The sequence below is a fragment of the Meleagris gallopavo genome, chromosome 4 (assembly GCF_905368555.1).
Source record: "Meleagris gallopavo chromosome 4, MGAL_WU_HG_1.1, whole genome shotgun sequence".
Classification (NCBI taxonomy): Eukaryota; Metazoa; Chordata; class Aves; order Galliformes; family Phasianidae; genus Meleagris; species Meleagris gallopavo.
This window is the reverse complement of record NC_139407.1, coordinates 198,443-223,413: the sequence shown is the minus strand read 5'-3', so window position 1 is coordinate 223,413 and position 24,971 is coordinate 198,443. Positions and strand designations below refer to the sequence as shown.

At 39.6% G+C, this 24,971-nt stretch overlaps 2 protein-coding genes across 12 annotated transcripts in view; one reads left to right on the top strand and one right to left on the bottom strand.

The window, feature by feature from the left end:
* Window positions 1-24,971, bottom strand: part of TRIM2 (tripartite motif containing 2) — a 67,085-nt gene that overhangs the window by 33,062 nt on the left and 9,052 nt on the right. The window contains exons 2-4 of one of the 11 annotated variants that reach the window (XM_085221949.1): window positions 22,685-22,890; window positions 4,343-4,524; window positions 2,079-2,316 (exon numbers count right to left, since the gene is read on the bottom strand). In XM_085221949.1, coding sequence (XP_085078075.1) covers window positions 2,079-2,316; window positions 4,343-4,476 — 372 coding nt within the window. In that variant the 5' untranslated portion in view covers window positions 4,477-4,524; window positions 22,685-22,890. Of the gene's footprint in view, window positions 1-2,078; window positions 2,317-4,342; window positions 4,525-8,281; window positions 8,674-10,528; window positions 10,687-22,684; window positions 23,153-24,971 lie in introns of those variants that run through there. The other 10 variants (XM_085221947.1, XM_085221951.1, XM_010710081.4 and 7 more) reach the window with 10 other exon arrangements.
* The window catches only part of LOC146544387 (uncharacterized), a 29,280-nt gene continuing 26,945 nt past the window's right edge, over window positions 22,637-24,971 (top strand). The window contains exons 1-2 of the mRNA XM_085221923.1: window positions 22,637-22,675; window positions 24,182-24,249. Coding sequence (XP_085078049.1) covers window positions 22,637-22,675; window positions 24,182-24,249 — 107 coding nt within the window. The remainder of the gene's footprint in view (window positions 22,676-24,181; window positions 24,250-24,971) is intronic.

Below are 24,971 nucleotides of genomic sequence, written 5' to 3'. Positions count from 1 at the left end.
GTGAAAATAACTGTGCATCAGTTCCTATCTGATTTTAATCACAGAGGTTTAAAGCCAGCATGGCTAGAGAGACTGAAAAAGCTTGTTTATACAAACTTATACAAACTTATATAAACTTATTCCTAAACTAACACAAACAAAATCTGGCAGTATTTAAATAAAATGTATTTGCAATTTTTTTCCTTGATAGTAAAAATACAATGGATCTGACCCTACACTACATATAATTATACCCAAAGCAATTAAAAAAATGAATGAAGAGAGACATCAGTGCAGAATGACTGTCTGTTCTTTGCATGCATTCTCGTCCAGCTACCATCTCAGTCCCCGTCATCTAATCTCCAAAGTCCCCTGCAGAGGTGCTAGCAGCCAGGCACCTACTTCTTGTCATATAGTATCCTCATACTGTGTACCTATGAAGCCAGGAAAAGCCCATGTCCTCAGCCAGGCTGAGGGCCCTCAACCTCAATCAGTTCTCCTTCAAACTTAGCTCCCCCTATCACAAGGAGGAATGTGGGAAAGTTGACTTTTAATCTCCTAGAAAAAGCTTCAAATTGGAGCTGTCTTCAGACTCCCCTCAACTCCCTCACAAAAACTTACTGGAGCAAGAAGATACTTGCATCATATCAGTATCAGCACCTGAAGAAACACACTGTGTTTCAAGGCAAGTCCAGTAAGTTTATTTTGGAGAACTTATAATATCAACTTTTCCTAGAAAGCAATTTTCAGAGAGGTATAAGGTGGCCCAATTTTCACTGCAGACAAGCATTTTTTTTTTCTAAGCACAGCCAAAGCACTATCAGCTAATAATGCAAAACGCAAAACAAGCAGCATCTTTGTTCTGATGTTTTTACACATTTCACAATCAAATGGCTCCTATCACAACCACCATATCAAAAAAGAACGGTGTTTCATTTTAAGGCAATTCATTAAAATGCAAAGGAAAACTAGAAATGTATTAGCCAGTAGCCACTATACATATACAGGAATAGCACACATTAAAAAAAGCTACATCACTTACACATTAATCAGATTGTACAGCATATCTGTTCTGTAAGTCAACCTAATTGCAGCAGGAGTGGGAAACAAGCTGTTCCTCTAAGAGCAACCAATACCTATCAACTTAATTATTCCTATACAAACTATAGGCCTAAACTGAGTATCAAATGAAACAATTCTGAGGAAGTTGTCTTAAATATACATTTTTTGGTTTGCACTGCAGTGTGGCTCAGCTTTGCAATATGGTATACTTACACGCTTGCAAAAGCCTGGCTGTGAGACAGGAGCTGATATGCTTACCATGAAGTCACACAGGCTAATGTTGAAAATGCTGAAGTAAGTGCAGAATTGGAACTGTTCTTGCTACTGCAATATGGGATTACCTCCTCAATTTGGGAGTGATTGCCAATGACACAGATACTTTTTGAGGGAGTATGTGAGGGGATGCTGGGCAAATTAAGTAGGTGGAGGGAAGAAACAGAACAAAACAGCCTTCAAGGGCTGGTACATGAGATGCATAAAGCACAGTAGTGAAACAGAAACACTTCGTTTTCAGTCTGCTGATCCAGAGCTGACCTAGAGCTGGAGTACACTTTTACTTGGTGCTGTATTAATATGCTCACATAGCTTTTGGGGCCTGCCTCGGGCCTTACTGGGCCAATATGCACATCAGTTGTGCTTATAAGATGCTTGCCTCATACTGCCAAAACAAGTCCACAGGTTCCCACAGCAACTCTGAGCCTACAAGTCGGAGAGTTATGGAAACCCATCCCAAAGACAAAAGGCTCGATGCTTGTAGAGGAGCAATTATGACCAAATGTGCTAGAAGGCAGATTCATCCAAGATAGCTGATAAAATGAAATAATATCATGACTACTTTAAGATGCAGTCTTCTACTCCGCTAAATGTATCTGAGTATTGCTAATTTTAAGAAACCACCTGTCTTTACTGAAATATCATAAAAGTTATAAAATAACTCACTTCATTTCAATCCTCTCCCCTTGTCTCTAATTAAAAAAAAAATACCCATGGCAAATTGGACCAGTCAGTACATATCAGTACCTATGCATCTCACTTACATTTCCATCGTGATTGGGGCAGGAAAGTGGTTTGCCTGCAGCAACAGCAGTGACAGTCTCCAAGATGGAGGACTCTTCAATGCTGTTCTCCGGTGTTCGTTGTAGGACATCCATCAGGTTGGTGATAAAGAAGTTGTTCTGGAGTGCAGAAACCCCTTTTTCTGGCAGAATGGAAGTCTGGCGGCACACTGGGCAAGAAAGGGTTAAGCTATGAGCTGGAATGTAATTCTGTAAGCACCTATGGGAACGGGAGGTAGAAGGGGAGAAAGAGAGAGGGAAGCTGTCATCAAAGAGGAAAAAACCTCCCTTCATTTAAGAAATCATTTGAAAAGCACTGTCTCTACTTATAAAAGGAAAGGTAAATCATATTCTTGGCTTCAAAAGTAAAGTATTATGGGGAAGTTTTTAACCTTTAAATCTTTTTTCTCTGCCACATAAAAAATGTTCAATAAGCTGACATCATCATAAGAGTTATGCACTTTCTTTGAGACATTCATGCTGATTGGATCCATACTTTGAGATGTGTACTGCTTCCTGCTCTTAAGACAGCAAAAACGATAAACTACCAATACAATTTGACAGACAAGAAGTTATTGCATCAACCAATAGCTGACCTTCGTCTTTCCAATAGAATCTCCTTTATTAGCTTCTATCTGCAGGCTTTTCAGACCTAAAACCTGATCCCAATGATGCCAATGGAAAATTTTCCATTTATTTCAATTGGGTATGTTATTTGGCAGTTAGCCAGAATCCATAGATCTCATTCTGCTTTGCTTTTTACTACGTAAAGAAGCATGCCTTAAGTTACCAGTTTATGTTAAGGGAAGTTTGAGAGAATTTTTGTGTTTGATTTTTTTATTGTCTTTGTTTTAGGAAGACTGATTTATACAGAATACTAATCTGACAAAAAATTCTGCGAGCCATAAAACGCTGCTGTTTGTGCTACTCCTGGCTTGGAATATCAAGTTAACAACTGTGCCATATGCAACGTTTGACTGCAACTGGCAATTCAATATAGTCTTGTAAGAACAGGAAGCTTTGCAGAAAGCAGTTCTTGAGGAGTCTGAAAGGCAAACGGTGCTACACCACATTCTTCACAAGATGCCAATCAAGAAAGTGCAACTTTGCAGAGCTGTGTGGCTGTCATCCACTTCCAAAGGCTTTGCTTGCACCACTCTTCATCCTCCCTTGGCTGCCCTTCTTCTGATCCCCAGGAAGGGCTCTGTGAAAGGAGAGCTTAGGCTTTGTACATCAGCTGTACACTGGAGGAGTTTTTCCAACCTCTCTCCATAACCAGATCAGCGTAAAAGGATTACACTGAAAACCAGAAGCTGATCTTAAGATTTACACATGAACCAAAGTCAAGAAAGACATGATGGTGAAAAATCTTAGCTTCATTGACTTCAATGAGAGTTTCACTGCTGACTTCAGTAAAATCAGTCTCCTATTCTTCTACAAAAGACCATTTTGTCTTACACACTCAAAACCCCATAATTTTTCTTGTATCCTATAAAATTAAATATGCTCATTGCAATTATAAGAAAAAGATAAACTAAGTTAACCACTTAATCACTTAACACAAAGCATCTTTTACTATTATTTTCCTACCATTCAACATATAACCCAAACAGCTGCATCCCACCATCAGATCAAGACCTCTAATCAATAATTCTTGCAGATGCTATATTCTCTCCACTATTTGAATGGACAATATAACATTAAAACATCACCAGGTATGTTCATTACATTCAGCTGAATACAGTAGAAGACTGCAGTTTCTTCCCCTCACTGCTTTGAAAAGAGAGGTTTTCCACTTCATTCATTCAACCAAGTTGCAAAATAATGAGAACACTTAATCACCAGTTATTAATAATGTAAATAACGTGTCGAACCCTTGGACATTAAAGGATGGGATAGTTTTTTCCATGCTTAGTAAGTCAACAAAGAAAGGCTTTTATTGTTTCTAACCGAGCAGTATAAATTTGAGGTTATTAATTAGAGATCCAAATTCTGATTGCCACCTTACACATATCGGTGCAACTTTCATGACTTTCATGGCATTTACTTTCTATTTACTCTAGTATAAAGGGAATATAGTTCAAATATGTCTCTTCGTCCTGCCCAATGCAAATAAAAGTTTCTACATCCCTGCTTCTCCAGCTCTCCAAGAATTTATTGTCCCTCTACATGTCCTTTACCAGTAAAAAGTCACTGCTCCCCCTACAAGACAAATGTCTATGTAGAAGCACAAAGAAGGGACTTACCTTTCACAAAAAGTGTGCAGACAGGGAAGTACTTTGGGGTTCTTGTAGCGGTCCAAGCATATGCTACAAATCAGAAACTGCTTGTCAATCTGACGGACCACAGGACTTGGGATGTTGGAGCCTTCACTGGCCATCCTAGACCACTGACATATGGGTCCTGTTTCCTTCTACCCTGCACACTGCTGGAGTTGGTGGCCAGAAAAAAAAAAAAAAAAAAAAGCAAGAAGGAAGATGTCTTATAATCTCCATGAAATATATAATCAACAATAAATTCACCCATATTTCATCCTGATGCAGGAATTTATATTTCCATATAAGACAAATACACAGGAGAATTAAACTTCTAAAACATCTTATTGCTGATGAGAGCCTGGGAAACGACTTACACCACCATACATAGCACCTCTGTCAGAGTAGGCATTCTGGAAAGGCATGTTGCCTCTGAACTCTGTCAGTTGCAGAGCTGTCTGGTTTTAAAGACATCCCACAACAAAAATGGTTTTGTGCCAGAAGGCTAAGCCAGTACTAACAAACACTGGATTTCTTAGATCTACAAAGTACTTCTGGCAAAATGCTTAATATGAAACTGCACCAGCCAAATGGCTGCAACACAAACAGAGTTTAAAAATGGTTCATCTGATACTTTTCCCACTTGTAAGTGCCCCTTGTGCCAAAGATACAGCAGGTTTGGATTTAAGGAGGCTCAAGTCAATACTTGGTCTCTAAGCAGCTCAGGTTTTCCAAGACAGAAGTGACAAGCCCTCTGTTGCAGGTGCTGATCATGCTCATTTAAAGGTCACTTGATTCTGCAGAGGTTTCTGTTGCCCACGACATTTATCAGCAGTGACACGTGCGGTCTTCCTGTGCTTGAACACACAGCCTGCTGCTCTGCCAGGGCTAAGCTGCTCTCCCTGAGCTGTGTATTTAGTAAGGCAGGTATGGCTTGCTTATTGCAACACATCAGTGACTATTTCTAGGAAAACAGAGGTGACCAAGGAACAGTCTCCACTGATCTCCTGCTAACAGAGCCCTGGAGACCCACCCCTCTGCTGGCAGCACAAAGTTAATCACAGGTAAACTACCCCAAAGCAGTAACCAACGTGAAACTCCATGCACACAATTGATGGGAGGCCCTTAGGTACCATTTTATTTCCCCCTGAAAATGATGAAACAGTAGAGTTAAAAAAAAAAAAAGCTATAATATTCGTGCAATGCAATGTTTGTTCATGACCCAAAAATATGGGACTTCAGAATTGATCCTTTGTTTCCGTTTTCTCCATTTCTTTTCTCACAGTAAGATAAAAATGTGAATATTGTATAAACACAAATTAATTTAGCTATCTAAATGCCATAAATGACACATGTTAAACCTTGAAGTGTCAGTTATGAACCCACATTACATTTTAAAAGCTGGAGTTAAAAAAGGCTTTTCAAGAATACGAACAAAAATGCTCAGTTTTCACAGATGGGAGTAGAAAGAGAACACTATCCAATATGCATTAATGCATTCAGCTGGACCACATGCAGTGATGTGTTTCTAAATACAAACGTTTTCACTATTGATGCAGCTGCACTTTCCTTATCAAGAGGGAGAGGGGTGGGAACCCAAACAGGACAGGCAAGATAATCAGAATCAGGAGGACTTCTTATCAGAAGCACAGTTTAGAAACCAGTCACCAGTAAGTTATGAACAGTGCAGCTTTCCTTTGTAATACATTAAGCACAGAATATTAAAAAAGAATGTACCTAAGATATGAAAGGTCTCCGTATAGCTGCCTATCATTTAATAGGAGTTCTCTAGCAAACAAATATGACTTTCTGTAATTTCTTTTTCAGCTATCAAATACAACTACACCAGCAAACAATGTTTACATGAACTTGCTTTTGCCTGAAAAATTTCATGTGCATTTCATCTGATCTTCATCCTTGTTTTCTAAATTCCCTCAACCTCACTGCATAATCAAGTGATTCATAGCATTTTTGTCTGTAAGCCTTATTGCAACCACCTTGATTTTCATATGTTCATACTTCCAGTGTAAGAGCATTAGTGTGAGTTCAGAAATAAACATTTTTAATATTTGTTATTTTGTCTGGATCAGAGTAGGCCATCATTGTCATTTACCCCCTACACTGACATGAACCAAGCTTCAATCGTGCACCTGAAAACAGAATTTCATCAGCACATTTCAAGCTGTGGCCTTTATATGGTACAATAACTTTTTACACAAGTAGTTCATTTTACAAAGTTTCTTAAATATGTTATTGCCAGGATTGAACATCTGATGCTGCAGCCTCCCTGAGCCAACTTCACCTTTGATGCAGTTTTGCTAAATGTGATGTAGTTATGGAAATGATGATATTACTTATTGTTTCAATGAAAAAAATTGTATTACCAAGGACGCTTTGAGGAAAAGTTGCACATTTTAGATGATCCATTTGAATTTAGACAAAGGCAGCATTTATTCTAATTAACTGCAATGCCTCAAAAATAGAACGTAAGTTTCAGATGTATTGGCAGTGGGAGATTTTATCAAGTATGACTGCTATTTTAACAGGAAAAACATATTTTTTTAGTAGCATCTTCTGGATTTGGAACCTGCCACAGTTGATTTTCAGAGGTTCATTTGCCTCACATCTAATAACTAGCAGCCAAAACACGAGCTCTGAAAATAACTCTGAGAATCACTTTTCCATATATTTACACTTCAGAATTTAAAATGGAAAGCTAAAGTGTTTTGAAACCTTGCATCACGCAAGACATAAAACCCCACCCATTTATCTATAAGAAGCACACACTGGAAACCCACGTCAGGTTTGCCAAATCTAGTGCAAAAAGGGATTGGGAAAAGTGTACCCTTTGTCACTCGGTTGAGGCTCAAGGATCATTATTTTTCCAGCCACCCCAAAACTGACATTATCCTTTTTTTCCTTCACTGTTAATTTCCATTCAAAATAAGCTATACAGCAAAGAAAGGAGGAAACAATGGATCTCCAAGCTAGCGTAAAGCCTGGCCCTGCTATGCATGCATGCCTTCAGAAGCCGAAGTCAGGGTGTGGCCCCAGGCATTTGTGAAAGAATACTATAATATATAATACGAGAAAGGGGGAAAAATGTTCAGGAACAGCAAGTAACAGTTCCAGAAGAGCTGCTTCATATTAACTGAATCATGTAACAGAGAAATGCCCCTTATCTACAAGTCTCTTTAAATTAGCTCTACAATTCTTGAGCCATTACCGAATTCTCAATTTTTGTGGCCCAACCAAGAGGGAGACTCTTGGAAAACTTCTAACTCTACATCTCACTGGATTTTTGTTTAAATGAGCAGAACCTTCCGTTGCCAATACACTGCTATCACTGAACTCCACCCAACCAGAACTGCAAGAAGCCTGAAAGTCTAGGCTGAGGAGAACAAATTGCTTGCAGCCTGTTCATCCTCCTCTTATCAACGGTATTCACAACCCAGAGGGTCTATTCATGCATTATGAATGGATAGGTTTCCCATGGCAACGTTTGCAAAGGAAGTTAGGCCTGGGAGCTGTAAGAAAGGGTGGGGAACCTCAACAATGTCGCTTGAAACGCTAGGGGTGCTGGGGTTTAAAACTCATTAAAACAGATATAGTGCCTGTCCACGCTTTTGTGGACATATACAAGGCATTTATAGCAGCATCCCGAAATCGCCAATACAGAACACATTGTGTAATTTAATAATCAAAATTTCCACACAGACGACTGGTGGAAAAGGCTCGATAAGCTATATTTGCATTCCTGTCTCTCACACACTCCTGCAACCAGTTTGGTGCCTTATTTAAAATACAGCAACCCTCTTCACTCTTACAGCATGCAGAAGCATAACAAACATTCGGGGCTGAACCAGAAGGAGCAACCCAGCAGTAGCCACCAGGAACAACACTGAGCAAACTTGAGCGTTTTAAACCTACCCATCTTTGTCGAAAAACTGCTCAATCAGTGCAGTGCTGAGGACAAAATCCTTGCAGGGATGGAGCTGCAGTTCCGCAGAAGTCCAAACGAATAAAACATCATCTGTCAGTATCTCAAGGCTCACACGTAAAACTGGTAAAGGATCCCTATCTCAGCACGGTCAGTATAAGAAGCACAGGGTATTTTGTGCTCTGAGGAATGATGCTTCGTCCCACGAAGAGGACAGGTGGAAAGAAATAGGGAAGAATGAGAGGAGGCCCAGTGAAGTCGTCATGAATTCTTTTCTCCCAGGTCATTTACAAGTGGGAGACCTCTTCAGGATTCAGACCAATCAATCTTTATTTAGTACATCTTTTTCTCACTCAGCCTGTCAGCTCAGACTGCAGCAAATCGTGCAAGGGATTGTGGGATAGGGATGCAGCAGAGAGCTGCAACGAGATTCGCTGGGTGATTTTTTTTCCCTCCCTACTCAGCAATCAGCTGTTTGGAGGCTCCACACAGGGCCACTGAATTCGGTCACCAGAATGTTATTACAGGATTAGCTGGCAGAGACAGCCACCACTGTACATCTGGCATGGCAATGCAGCTGAGAAATACATATGCAAATATTATTTGCAAATTGGAAGGGGGGTTTAACTCCCACGGGGAGAGCGGCTCTTACGCAACACTGCTATGGGAACCATCGCCACAGGCGGAACTAAAGCACTTTCATTGAGAGAGGCGTATAAAGCCCTGCACTTAAAGAGCGCCTTTTGATTTTTCCAGGAGTCACAGCATTTCCCAGAGCAGCACTCCCCTGCTTCAACTTCCAGCAGCAACAACAGACCTAACAAGTGCCCTTTGTCTCTGCAGATGTTTCAAGCAGAGCCAAGGAATCCCCTCAGAAAGCTGTGCTACTGACACACAAACTAGCAGCAGTACCTCATGCCACGGAACAGCGTGTTTAACCAGGACCAGCTCAAAGCTTCACAGCAAAATTGGTGACCTCATGCTGAAGGACCAAGAGAATCCAAGCTAACCACTTGCTGAACGTTTGTACAAGCATTCATACAAAGCTGCATTCCTTTTATCTACTCACTTCAAATAATAAATCAGAGATTGATTTAGATTTTACCAGACTACTACCGAAATAAACAGATCCTTGGTGTCAGTACAGTACTTATTCTCAGCTATGCAATTTTGAACACACAGACACTACTGAAGCTAAGCAACAGAATTAGCTTTGTCCTCCAGTATTACAGCTGGTGGGTTTTGCAGACAAGGTACTATTTGCATCTCTAAATACAGCGAATCCTTTCTTTTGTAAAACAAAATGAAAAACACAAATCATATGCAAGTATTTCAGCTCAGTGAGACCAACAAAGCTTCCCACAAATAAAAGGGCACAAAAGCCCATTTACATCAGGAATAAACAAATGTTGGTTTTAATGTTGGTCTGCAATACTCTTAGTTAGAATAGATATAGTTATTTTAAAAATAACAGTTTAAAATATTGTTCAACACTCTTAAAATGAATGTACTTCTTGAATTCTTGGACTGACTGACCAGGTAAACAGCACTGATAGTCATTTATCACGAATGAAATTTAAATTAAATTCTTGTTAAAAATCTCTGCCTGTCATTTATTTCTCATTTGGCAATCCTTTCACCAGATTTGTTCATACATCACGCAGATCCGGCCTGGTTTCCCTGGGTAATGCCCAAAGGGCAAAAGCATGCTGTAATCCAGTTTATAACCTGAAATGAAACATCAGGCAGCATGCGTGCCTGTGTTAGGACTTGGGATACTTGTGCCAAAATACAGGATTCACAGTTTAAAAAAAGGCCAGAAAGTTTCAGGCACATTTTTGGAGAGAAGGGGGTGGGGTTTTACTGTTGTTTCTTCAGTTTTTTTTTCCTTTTTCCTTTATACTGTCTAGAGAACCCCACTTCAAAGAGCAAGCAAAAAAAAATCTTTTTTAACTACCACGGCCAGGAGATCCAAAGCCTTTTGTTCCTGCCACTTGAACAAAGCCACATTTTAAACAAAAATCGAGACCAAATTGCAACTCCCAAATCCCAGGTGAAAGACTCTCAGATTGAAGCATACTGGCATCACTCAATTACTTGCTTTTCCTTGCTATTTCTAGCATCCCATTTACATACACTAAAGGGGAATGACAAGTATTGCTCAAACTACCATTTCTCTTTACAGTCAGTCACAAGGACTACATACCCCTCAAATCAGAGCTGACCCCATAACGTACCTCATGGCCAAAGAAGACTGCAGGAGTCAGAACTACATCCACTCTCACAGGGAGCTGCAGCTCTAAATGAGAGATTGCTTCAAAGTGCAATTCTTATACAACTGTCTCCAAGGAAGCTGCCTGCTGACACTGATCTTATATTCTGGAAATTTTTCTGCTTCTTCAACAAAATAAAACCATGGGACTGTGGCAGGGAAAATGAAACAACCAAAAAATTAGAAAACAAGATCTCATTTCCCTTGAGATTTTTGTTCTTGCATGTTTAATGTTAACATGTGGGTTTCTTCTCCCTTGTGAAGAGGAAATGGATTTGTGGCTCAGTGAACAATCTTGCACTTTACCCCATAACAGTTATTACCAGCCTGTTTCGAATAGGTTTATTGTATGTGTGTTTTGAGTTGGGGGAAGGGCTTGGGGGTTATTTATTTTTTGAAAGAAAGAAAGAGAAAGAAAGAAAAAAAGAGAAGGGAGGGAAAAAAGGAGGAAGGAAGGGAAATTTGGGGGGAGGGAGGGAGGGAGGAAATGCTACCCACCCACAGAGGTTTACAGCACTCATTGGAAGTAAGTTCAGAAGAAAATATATGGCATATGCCATCTTTATAATGATGCAGAAATTAGTGTTTTAGCTCCTGCTAGCATCTCCTTTAATTGTTCTGTTTTTTAAATAATTTATTCTTTTTCATTTTCTAAGCATAACCTGAATTTACATTCTGAGAGATCTCATAACTGGTAGGTTACAAAAAAAACCCACCAAACTCAACCCACAGCTATTTTACAGAGCACTGCTATAGATTGCTATATGCTCCCCTTAATATTAAATAAGTCATCCAAACATTCTAGTTTAAGATTAATGGTCTGAACTCTAGTCTCTACTTTAAACTGACTGAGAGGAGAGCAGTCTAACTCAGTCTCTTGCACAGAAGATTTTAAAGTCAGCAGGAAAAAAAAAAAAAAGATTGGGTTAGCCCAGACTAAACAGCTAAATAATACAGTTCTAGGAAGCAAGACTGACTGGAAAATATGAGGTGGGACAGACCAGAAATCAATTACACAAAGTAATCCTGCTAGGAACAGGGGGGCTAGCTTAGGAACATAAATATAGGAGAGAACAGGGTGCTGCAACCATCATGTGGCTCCACATCGCTAATTTGACCCTGGCGCCAGGAAAGCAGGTAGGGTGAAACAACCAAGCTCTCTCATTGTGGGACTGTGGCCACACCAGGAATCACGGGGCCTTAGTCATCTTGATGGAATGGTGGTCATGGAGTCACCTTCACCTTTCTCTATTGGAGCTGTGCATCCATGCAGACCCAGCAGCTCTCACAGAGCAAGCACAGCCTGCAGCCTGAACTCACACAATCAACCAGCCCAGGCTGTAGTTCACACTGGCAAGAAAAAGCCAGGGCTTCCTTCCACTGTAAGCTCCCCCCAGCCAGAGGGCAATTCTATCAGATGCTTGTCCCTAGCCAAGCCTTGAGCCACGATCACTCCCCCGTCGTGGTCTAGTACAGCAGATGCTCTTCCTCAAAGCTTGTGACCCAGCACATGGCTTGTCACAAGCGGGGAGGAAAAGAACTTGAAAGGCTTTCCAGGGACGTAATGCTGGGTTACTGGAGAACTTCACAGACCCCACAGACCCCAGCACATGTCCTCTGCTGCCTTTGCCACCTTATTCTATTTCCTCCTATCTTCTGCTCATGCACAGCTCAGCCTGCCAAGGCCTGCAGGCTGCTCAGAGCAGTGGCTGAGACAGCCTGGTTTCCCCTTTCTGCCAATGTGACCTTGACTCACGCAACAGCACTCCCTGCCTGTTTCTGACATCGATGTCACAAGAAAAGCTGCACTGAGCACAAACTGCTTTTCTCCCCTTTGTGTTATTCTCTTTCCCCTTTTGGGTATTTGCCATTGAGATGGGAGGGCCAGTCATGGCAATGGACTTACCTTCAGTACTACTATCACAAGTCAATATCATTAATTAGGTTCCTTTAAAAGCTCTCAGCTGCTAAGGACCAGAATAACAAGAATAGAAGCCACTGCTATAAACAAAAGCTTGACAGCTTTACTTTTCTAACGCTTTTTCCTCCTTACTTTCCTGAGTTTATAATCAAAGTCTGTAATAGGGTGTATGCCTGAAATAACTGAGTAGGCCTCCTATGATACCAACATACCAAAATACCCCCCTGTGTAGAGGAGGGAAGAGTTACAGCTGGCATTAAAAGACCCCTTTCCTTTTGTTCCCCCCTCTCCCCCAGAACCTCTGTCTCTTTTTGCAGTACCCCTATAACCCTTTGGTGGTTCTGCTTCCACCCCTACAGACCTTGTGTTCCCACTACCCCAAATTTAGATGATCTAAGAGACTCTCTGGTAGCTGCTCTGCACGCATCAAGGAACATGGCAAGTTAAGAGTCATGTCATCACACAGTAATCACACAGCTGAGATGTGGTATTTAACTTCAAGGCAATTTGACTGTCTGAGGTCTTCATACCTCGTTGTAGGATAGGGCCTAGTGCAATTAATTCCAACAGCAGTACACCAGGGTTTACTATGTCTGCAAGGACAATCTGAGTGCATGGACTGAAAGTCCAGGAATCCCCAACCAAATGACCAGTTATTGCAAAGATTTCAGAGAGAAGGGACAAGAAATGAGGGGGAAAAAGGCAAGTCAAGGAATACTATCACGTCAACCTCAGATATTTTGTTTATTAAACATAGAAAGGGTTGTAAAACATCATATTCTCAGGTGAGCTATTTTTAAAAATAAAAATCCATGGTGAGGCAGGTTGAAGTAATTCTTTTAGGTCCTAAAGGTTGTGATGGTCTAAGTAAAAAGATTTTAAATTCTACACTTGGCACCCAAAGCCAAAGATAGTCAGAACATCTATGCTATATGTATGCAAGTTGGGGGGGAAAAAAAAAAAAAAAGCTAAGCTGGCAAAAAAACTGTTCCTCAAATCATTGCAGCTTTCATAAAAAGCTGTTCTGAAATGCTACTTGAAATAAAACTGCTGCATGGAGACTCCATATTAATCACTATTAACCACTTCCAGGCACAGGACATCGGGCAGTGCAAACAAAAAGCAAGAGGCAGAGCAGGAATCACTTTGGGAAGAAATCCATGGACTTTTCTACATACTGTTAGATATAACGTACATTGAAAACTGCTGTAGGCATTTTCTTCAGAGCTGCTAATCAATGGCCAAAAAAGTAAAAGGTAGATGCAAATGCTTGATTCTTTTGGTATCTGAGCTGTGAGGGTTGAACTGCTCAAAGACCACCCACTCCAATCGCTCCTGAAGCACTGGTCTGGACCTAACCCATGCTGCATCTCTGCTTAATCATATAGTTCTGCAGTTTCTCCCTCCAGGAGAGATAACAACCACCAGGTACCTGAGTTCAGTCACATAATTCCCCGCTGACTTCTCCTCTTCTTCCACTTCCATTTACCTCTGCTGGATTCGGGTGATCTAGCACAAAGTTCAAATTAGCAAGGGACAGGACAGCACTCAGCTCTCATCATATGCCACACAACTTGTACACCAAATTAACACAGATACTCCCAGCCCTTTTGTTGTTTTGTTTATTTGTTTTTCTTTTGCAACCTTCAGAATATCACACCTCTGCAGAAACAGAGTATGGAAAATAAGTAGGGAGAAAAATTAGATGTTTCACAGCAAGAAACAGTGGATAGAATATGAACATTCAAAAAGCAAACAACAGAGGCAGAAAGTTTCTCCATGGCACACAGTTGGGGAAAATAAGCTGTCTGAGCAGATAGATTTCTGCACATGTGGGAGAGGGACTGGGAAGGAGGGGAGCAAAAGGAGCCCCTCTCCAACCCCTGCACAGGCTCACATACCCTGCAGTGCTTGTTTTAAGGATAAAATACTGCTGTCTGCATCTCCGCATTTACGTGAACTTTTGCACAATGTTCACCTCATTTTCTTGTTTGGAGCCCAACAGCAATGTTATCTTGTATGTCTGCTAAGTCTTCTGAACCAAGATGTCTTTCAAACACACAGTGGTACATTTAAGCATACGTACTGTCCTTGGATTCAGAGAAGCCCTCAGTGAAGCATTAAGTGGCAGGCAGAAGTTTGCCCCAGCAGGATCCTTATGCCGGTAATAACACAACTGAACTTTCCCAGCACTAGGTAAACACGCAGCTGCACATACCAGGTATTCCGGCAGCACCAGATACAGTGCAGCAGTGTCAGAATAACCTTTGCAAGAGGAGCTCCCTCGTTATAACAATGGCTGTATGCACAGAAGCTAAACCGACCAAAGCACAACAACAAAAAGCAATCAATGGTTCCCCCCGGGGAGCTCTGAGCACACAGATTCCGAGCCTGTCAGCTGCTGTCTCCTCCTCCACACTCACAGGTCACTCCATTTGACCTGGCATTAGTCAGCTCCAGCACCTCATGACTTGGGAACACCCAGTGGCTGAACTCCACCAAGTAAACATATCCTTCTAGCCTGTAGCAAGGACACTGGTTTGCTGACGGAACTTCGGCGCTCCTATTTAAAGAACTGTTGTTATGGGAAAAAGCAGAAACTTTCCTACAGCATAGATTCCTGTTCCTCAGGTCTTGTGCCTTATCTAAAGAAATGCACCAATTCTCAATGTGCAGTGCCATGGCAGTTTCACTACAGCCACAGTAGACATTGTCATGTCCAAGCCTCCTACAGGGGCACTGGAAGGCTGATCAAAGGCAAATTCCCAACACTTGACAATATGCCAAACTTCTGCAAAAATTACATTCACAGAAGGCCCTCATATGCACCTTCCTGCATTAATATTAGTCTCTTAAAATTGACATCCTAACTTACAAATAGCTAATGAAATATGAGGAAAGTAGTACCACTCGCATGACATTGTTTTTAAGATTCTCAAGCTGAGATACAATACATGGTATATACATTCCTATATCAAAATACATCCTTATTATTTTCTGGGAAATTCAGTACCTTTAAAAATATTGGAAGCAGAAGTTAGAAGAAAGATTCACAAATAATAACCACGTGAATACAGCTGTATCTTTAAATTAGAAAGGCACTTGGAAAAAACACTGGTTTCAGGACAAGAGCAATATTGTCTTAAATTAGTTGTGGTATCATTTGGGTTATGATAGCACCCGGCAGTCTCTCTCAAGTACCAGAATCCCACAGCTACACAGAAAACAGCCTGTGTATGCACAGCTTAGTCCATGAGTTTACAGTTTAGCTATTGCTATTTAACCACAGTGGCACAAACTGACCAAGTACCTTTCTACACTATGAAATAAGTTTTTGTAGGAAGCCATTAGTTTGGATGAGGGCTATTTTTGTAAGGAAAGAGGTGCAAGACAGTAGCACATGCAGTTCAAATATTTTGCAGTCAGAAAATAGGATCAGACCTTGGCATCTTCTTCCTGTAGATTCTATGAAGAGCTGTAAGTGCTGCCTGAGAATTTAGAAGCAATGTTCACGATGACTCTGACAAGATGTATCATGCTGTTCTTGAGACAAGTGATACATCTTATCACCAAAACACCAGCATAGGTAGAGAAGTATGTGAAGTAACCAGCTATAGGCACCATTATCAGAAGTAATAGAGAAATCTTTGTGGGAAACGAGCTATAAATACAGCATACAGCCTCTGCACTATTTCAGGTGCTGAACTTCTCCAGCTCAAGTATCACGGTGAGGGACTGTTAAGATACATTTCAAAAAAACACTCTTGAAATACTGAGTTAAATTTTATTCACAATTTAATTCTTATTCACAGTCAGTATCTTGTTGCATTTTACTCTTTCTTTTTACTGGCCACAGAAGAGAAGCTCCTTTAAGGCTACCGGTAAGGTACTGGATGCTATCCTGTGATCTATCCTGTGATCTATGAAACTTACTGCCCCAGGATGATATAGCTTTTAATATATTACATTCATTCTGGCAAGAATTACAAACTCATGAAGGATAAACTGATTAAAGAATTTTAACTACAGAGAAACCACCTCTACCAGAAGCAGAGCTGTAAGCACAAATCACTGATGATGAAAGAGTGCTCTGGGGAGTACCATTATTTGTCTGATCTATTCTTATGCTCTTCTGCAGGCATCTACCATGCCACCACTCAAATTACAAGGCTGAGCTAGATTTACTTCTGACTTGACCCAGTCACAGCGTCAAAATATTTGGTGTAGACATCATACGAGTGCCATAGTATCCACTCGCTTTTGGTAGAGCAAATGCATAATAATGGTGCTACAGGGCTGTTCTTATTGCTGTTCTTATTGCTTAGCAGAGCCCTGACCCTAATTTATGATTAGCAGGATAAATTAATCCATCAGACAGTTGCCTTAATACACTACTGCTTATGGAAAATCTCACTGAGGAACACAGTACACCTTCAGCAAGTTTCTAAGTCATATGAACAAGACACACAACAATGAGACTGACCGGTCATCACCTCAAAGACAGAACATTTTTATGGTAAATGAATACTAACCCAGCATTTCCCCTCACCTCCTCCTTTTCAAACACAGTTCATCCGTAAGAAAAAAAAAAGAGTAGTATTTCCTTAAGACTGACATTTGTTCTGTTTTTCTGCAGAAGTATTCCGTATTATTCTAAATGCAGTGCAATAGATCTTGAGGAAATTGGGCTTTTATTGCTGCCCTGATTCTCATTTCAAAGCTGTCTACCTTCCCCAAAAGAAGCTGCTCCATAGAGGGTGCACACCACAGAGCATGCCTTCTGCAAGTACACACTCTGGGGCAAAACAATGATGGTTGCTCACTAGGTGAAGACAACCATTCCACAGCTCAGATATGCATTCTGGAAGCTCAATATGGGAAGAAGCCTTCCTGCTATTCTTACCTGGAATCAAGACTCTGCAACATGCATCTTCTGATGAAACAAACACAGGAAATTTTTTGTAAAAATATTCACTTTTTTTTCCTTCTTTTTTCTTTCCCTCCAAGTACTTTGGGAAAACCACATGCTAAACTGTATTATAGTATTGGCTCAGTAATATTCAGGCAAAAAAAAAAAAAAAAAAAAAAAAAAAAAAAAAAAAAAAACCCTCAGGTGGCATGAAATTAGGTTCTGATTTCTTGGGTCCTAGGTTTTCCAGCTCTAAATATAACACCTACAGAGATTTATCTTGTGAGAGTTAATCTTTGAATGTTTACATTATCTCTTCCACCAACATGAGTATTAAAGGAGAGAAAGTTGTAACAGTGTATTTCATTAATACTGTTTCCCCATTGGAAGAAGAGGAAAAAAATCATGCACACAAACTGTATTCACTTTTCCTCTTTTTTCTTTTCCTCCAGTTTATGCGTGCTGCAAAGGCTCATTCTTCAGTTCTGAATTCTCATCCCTAGTGGTCGTTCTAGTTCCTGAGGAACTTCTAAGCATCTCTTTACAGTAAGTACAACATAAAACTGTTCTCTGAAGAACTGGAGAAAAAAGAGCATCTGCTCTTTTGGAAGCTATGCTTCTTAAAGTGCAGGCAAATTCTCTAATAATATAGACCATGAGTCCATGAGTTAAATATGGTACACGTATTAAGTTTCTCCAAGGACTACTGTAGAATTTAAGGCATTTAGAGGCACACAAAAACATAATTGTTGGAATCTTTGCAAGAGTATTTCCAAGTTCAGCAAAATCTTTTGAATGCAATCTTTTTTTCTTTTTCCTTTTTTTTTTTCTCCCCCTGGAAGGGGTCTATAAGTAACTGTTTCAAGTGCATTTTTTCTTTAATATTCCATCACTTTTTTGAGGGTTTATTCTTCTGCAGAAGTAGCAGGAGCATATTCATATTAGTCAAAGTTAAGCAGCTCGGAAAAATCAAACCATAGCTCTTTCCTTGCTAAATAAACTTCTAAATACTCCACAAAACATACTGGTAGATAGCAGGTACCTTTGACCTCAAAATAATCCAGATCAACTAAACTTTGCATTGGAGGAGACAAGTACAGTACAAACCTTTGCAGAGACTGAAATTTATACTTTTCCTTCAAGCCACCATTCCACATGATAGTTTTTCAAATCATGAGTTCAATGAAGGGACAGCTAGCATTCAACACTCATTAAAAAAAAAAGAATAAATAAACAGAGAGAATGAGAAAGGATCTTCTCTGTACATTTTCAGAATGGAGAGAAAAAACCCAAACAGTCAGAGTAACTTTACATGACAAAAAACAGAAAGTCATCCAGAAATAAACTGATCATACACATGTTTAGGCTAACACCATTAAAGCAAATAAATACATACTGGATTAGGATGAGGCAGATTGCCGAACATTCATCTCATGCATTTGAAACATTTAGAATGGTTTAAAATTGAAACTGCATCTACTCCAATCTTTGTGTCTCTTTTGCAGAAAGGATCCATTCTGACTTGAGGCATAATGGTGCATCTACAAACACCGTGCATCCAAGACTGAAAATACTCAGCAGTATTAAAGTGAGAGAGAATAAATAATACTGTTACACGTGAGCAAAAGTGCTGACTAGAAAAAGCTGAGTTGTCCAGTACTTCCAGGGGGCCTTTTAGGCTGTAGACAATTATGGCTCATTTTTTGTATCATTTGTCTTCTCCAGGGTGCAAGGCACATTCTTAAAGTTACTATAGACTGGATTTTATATCTAACACTAAAGCATTATAGTCATTTCTGCAGTAGTTTGTTTGTAAGCTGCTGTAGCAGTCCGGTTATGCAGGATATATTTTATGTTTGTGTCAACCGGATCTCTATGTAACATATGAGGTACCAGAATACATGCTGTTAACATTTTGCACATATCCGTGATTAGTAACCTTAATTTAGCTGTGCCTTTCTTAACCTTACTGTAGCTAACTAATAGCAAGGCAGATGGAGCCAGCCAACATCTACCTGCTACACTAGCTGTTCACAGCCTGAAGAAGTATATTCCAGTTGCTACTTCAATTCTTCCTTTCAAATGTAATTCACTTGTGAGTTTGCGCCCTAAAGCCCACCTGGCAAGCAGGAAGGTTGCCTGGTGGCCAGCAGACCTCTCAGCTGACTCAATCCCCAGCTCTCCCGATTAGAATGGCATGCTATGTCATTTATTTCACTTCATACTATTTCAGTTCAAACTATATTTCTACTTTCACCTTTTAAAATAAGCAATTCCTAATCCAAATACAGCAGAACATCCCAATTATTAAGAGGAGTGCAATGCAATGTCAGGATATGTGTACAGATTCTGTGACAGAAAAGGATCACAATGTTTTTCATAAAGTCACAGAATCATTAAGGTTGGAATAAACCACTGAGATTATCTAGTACAATCATCAGCCCATCACCACTAACCCATGTAACTCAGTGTGTCACCTACCTTTTCCTTGAAAAAAGGGATGGAGAAAATATGGTAGAAAATAGTAGACAACTGACTTTAATATTATAATTTATACTATAAATATTCATTTATTTAAATCACATGAATGAAACCTGGTCTTCATATAAATAAAATGGTTCAGAAAGGTTGATAAATGCCAAGCAGCTCCTGCTATTGCAGACACAAGTGACTTTACAGCACACCAACAGACCACCCCCAATGGGGTCATCTAAACACAACAGCAGGCCCAAACAGCAGCAGTATATCTTAAAAAAAATAAGCCATCAAAAATAGAGGAACAAAGAGATGAAAACCTACTTATATGAATCATAGACCCTGTTCTTCTCCTGCCAGTATTTAGTAACTTGAGTAACTTCCAAGCAATTACTATTTACTTCTTTTGTTTTGGAGCCTTTTGTTTTGTGTTGTCCATGACACACGGATAGTTGCTTTTTTTTTTTTTTTTTTTTTTTCCCTTAAACCACAACCTACAGTCTCTGGAAACAGCATATCTAATTTTGGCTGAAGGTGTCAGCCAAACATAGCATCAGAGATTGTGCATTCTATTCTGAGAGTCACAGGACTTCTTCAACTTAAAAAGCAAGTTCATATATGTTATCCAGCAAATTACGGGTGGGTAGATGTCCAGGAGAAAGTTTTGGGGGTTTTAGGGCTAAGGAGAAGAAAAAAAAACTTCAAGAAACATTGTAGATTCAGAATTGATGGATTTTTCTAACACAGAACACTGCACTGTCCTTAACAAAATAAATAAATAAAAATAAATTAAAAAAAATTGAAAGATTCTTTTCTACAGTTCAATAATATTAAGGATTATTCCTTATGAACTGGAATTTATTATTTGGAGTAAAGATGTGTTTGCTGCTATATGTTAACAAGTAGTTCAAACCAGCTATATTCGTATCCTCAGGCATGTTTAATTTTGATGAGGTAATCTGTTTGCCAACTGATCAAATCCGATTTTTTCACATTTGTCTCAAGGATCTCTCCCAGCATACCAACGTACATTGTGCCTTTGTTTTTGTATGAATTGATGTGTCACAGTATTACATTTCTCTAAAACTGCATATTCAATATTTTATGCAGATTATTCAATTTTTGCTTTACTATAGCAATGTACAGCTCCTTCTTCTCTGAATTAGAATACCCAGATCTTTCCAGTTCATTTAATTCTCTAATTTTCCTCAAAGGAATCATATATATCTATATCTATCTATCTATCTATATACATATATATATATATATAAACTATATATATGTATGTGTTTATATAAGCTGTCCAAATCCTATTTTTATTATGAATTGATGAAATTGCATTATCAGGCAAAGACAAGCCTAAGATGTTTTTGAGATGGCTTCAAGCATCTATTATCTAGGCTTTTCCAGGAAACAGAGTGACCTTCAGAGTAAGACTGCCAGAGAAAAAATACTATCATGAGTTTGGGAAATACCCCAGCTGATTGCCATCTTGGTCCAAACAAGACCTCACTTTCCAAACGCAGTGCATACTGTGGGATATAGCAGAATTCAGTGTTTGTGTGTGCTGTCAGGCCACGGAAATTGTTTGTCTCATACCTTGCCTCAAAACCAAGATTCTACTGAACTTCTACTAGAAAATAACTTCCACAAAGAAGACAAACAGTTGAGACCCAACACCACTCACTTGATGCAATAAAGGCATTAAACATATATATTACCCTGAAGCTCGTGTTAGCATCACTGGTCAATTCTTGTTCAGCTCTTGCATGAGAAGTGTGGAATTTTAAGGAAAGAGCTTCTAATGATTGTATCACAATAGTTGGTCTCAAAACTGTTAGTCAGGTAACAAATGCTGTCAAAGACAAATGGTCTGAGGCTACAACAGGAGGCAGCTTCTCTCATACCATGTCCTTACTTGATGAATACTTAATCATTGTGCTTTTGCCACAGTTTTGTTACACACAAACAAGCAGACATTTATATAACTGTTTTGGCCTGATTAATATTTAACTTCAGGGTGATTACTGCCTTATTCTTGGTATGTTATAATTTTTTGCTCTTACTTAAACCTCACAGTCTGCCTGGAATACATTTTGAAAATAGTATAATAAAATTGAAGTAGCATGGGGAGGGATGGGGTGTGGGGAAGGATGCTTAGATAAGCATCAGGTAATAGCTTGACTTGTTCTTCACAAAAGCAGAACAGAATATAGCAGCTTTAGAGTCAGCTGCCACCTTCAAAAAATCTAACACCTGTGAGAAGTGAAACTCTCCCTCCTAATTATACCTCAACACTGTCCTCTCAGCTTAACAGAGTCATTATTTTGCTTTGAATAAACATCACTATTTCCTTCCTAGGCGAGTTGCTTGGCTCTGTTTCAATTATTTCTTCTAAATATTAAAGAGCAGGAAACATTTCCCCTGTCATATCCTGTCCTCTTTACACAGCATCACACAGTTCCCTTTGAAACTCTGGCACTTACAGCAAGCTCGACATGCAGTTCAATCAAAACATTTGCTATTGTATTTGCCAACTACAAACAAATTTCTGCGCACGTTCTGAGAAGGTTTAAAGGTTCTGACAGGCACCCAGAGTCAAGCTAGCATGACTGCCAAGGAAAGGTGGTGTCAAGGCACTTAACCTCCACTACTACTACCCTGGATGTGCGAAAAGACACGCAGACAAATCACTCACTACTCCACACAGCAGAGCTCCTGTCAAGGGTTTGCTGCTCAACCCCTAATCTCCCAAAGCACTCGAGAGCATGAAAAGTGCAAGGACAGTTAGAGACACGTGTGAAAGAGTAACTTACATTGTTTAGAGAAACGCTGGGAAAGGACTTCTGCGGTTTCTTCAGTATTCTACAGTGGCGTTGGCAGAGAAGACGGTCAAAAAAGTACACTTAAAGAGATCTCTCTTGTTTCTCTCTGTTCATTTTCTCTGGAGTTGTTCAGCATGAAGAAAGCCAGCAGTCGAAAGTTTATCTCCTCGTATTTCCGAGTGATATGGCTGACTCTCCTTGGACACATACCAACATTGCAGTAAAAATAGACAAAAGAGGGGGAGGGAAGAAGCAACCTAGCTTGAGCCTGAATCTTCTTAACTCAGTGTTTTCTGTAAAAGCTGCTCTTACATTAGAAGCTCCCATCTCTGCACTAACTTGCAGAGCACAGAGTCATCCATTAGGTTTTCACAAATTGCAAATTACAAGCAAAGCAGGCAACATAGACAGCCTGGTTTATGCTGAACTCCCAGGCACCAGCCTTGCAAGTAACCTGAGGTACAAAGGATTTGAAAATAAACAGATCTACTCTCTATCACGCATGTGTCTGGGCTGGCTAACAGTCCACCAGCAGCCCCCAGGCCCCACGAGAAGCACACTGCCCAGGGAGGTGCTTGGCAGCGCTCCCTCCAGAGAAACAAAGTGAGCCTGCATGAACAGCCTTTCTGGAACATTTAATATGTTAATAATAAATGCATGTGCTTGTAAATACAAGATAAACTATGCATTGCTTAAAACAGTTCAATAGTTTAGCAAGTCATTTAGAACAATCTGGTTTTTATTGACAGTGAACAGAATGCTGACTCGCATACTTCCAGGTGAGAAAGGTTTCTTAGTTGTAATTTCCTCTCATGAAAATTAGTAAAGAGCTGCCTGATGGAAAGCCTCTGAGGTGATCCTCTCCATTAATTACAGTGAGCATTTTAATCAAAAGCATCACAAACAAAATCTCTAAAAGCACCCAGAAAAAGCTGGTGGCTTAAAGCTCCTGTATGAATGGAATGTTGTTTCTGCATTAGATACTGAAAAGGGGGAATTGATCTGAAGAAGTAGAGTACAATGTGTTTGTATTTTGTAACTTGTCCTTAGGAACAGCTGATGTAAAAAAGTACAAATAACATATATTTTAGTAGCATATTTTAGAAATATAATTGCTGAATTCCGTGATTAATTCTAGCTTGCAAAACTGCAGTAGTTTTTAAATGTTGCAAATAGTATGGTTATAGTACTACGGACTAGAAAGCAGGTTGTAAGGCTATTCTGTTTGGATAAGAGACCCTCAGCAAAAGAAAAACAGACTTAACAAACATCAAAGAAGCCAGGGCCTCCACACAAGGCCAGATATCCCTCGCTCTAGGTTGGGATGCAACAGACAGGCATCAAGATATTCCCCCTTATTCTCCTTCCAAATTTATCTCTAACCAAGTGTGAGCAGATGTCCAGAAGTAATGGAAGCAAATGTTAGAAGTTAAATAATTAGCAATATATGTGTTTAGGTAGAAACAATTTATATTTCCGTATGTTTAGTCGGGAAGATTTGTGAACCTGAAGTACTCAGCCAATGAGGAATCAGGGGAAGAAAAGATAATCATCAGGTAATAGGGCATAAAAGATGTAAGACAGTTTTCTGCAGGCACTCCTCTTGCAGGACACCAACCATTGCAATTGCAAATATAATCTGCTATTATCAGAGATACTGCCCTGACAAGTTATTTGGGTATTTCCGCACTCCTAAAGCCACTTTCATATCCTGTTTTCAACTATTCAAAGGTCTACTGCCCTGATTAAATCCAAGTTCCAGAGGCTTAAGGGCGCCTACACTTTATTTTTTTTTGATAGCTCAAGGTCAGTATTAAACTGCATTTTTTTTCTAACAAAAAAACTGGAGAAACAATTTCCCTCTTGTCTATGTCAGACAAAGAAGTTTTGCATTACTGAAATAAGATAATGTTATTTTTGCACTCTTTTACTTTAAAATATCAAGTTTTATTTAGTCTTCAGTTTCACCAGAGGACTTTTGCAACCTTTTCTGCCAGGCATAATCTCACTCAGCTAAACAGTGAGAATCTTTAAATGAGGCAGCTTTCATTAAAGCATGAATCAGAGCAGTGAGTCATTAACAAAATAAAAACACCATTGTAAACAGTCTGCCTCAAAACTCCAAGTTCTTGTCATGTGCTCAATTTCTCATCTTACATGATTATGATCCTCTACCTGGTTCCAGGATTGATACAACTAGATTGGATTGATCCTAAAAAAAAAAAAAGTATACAAAGGAGAAAACCATGAACTAATTTTCTTTTTGTGTATTTTTGCT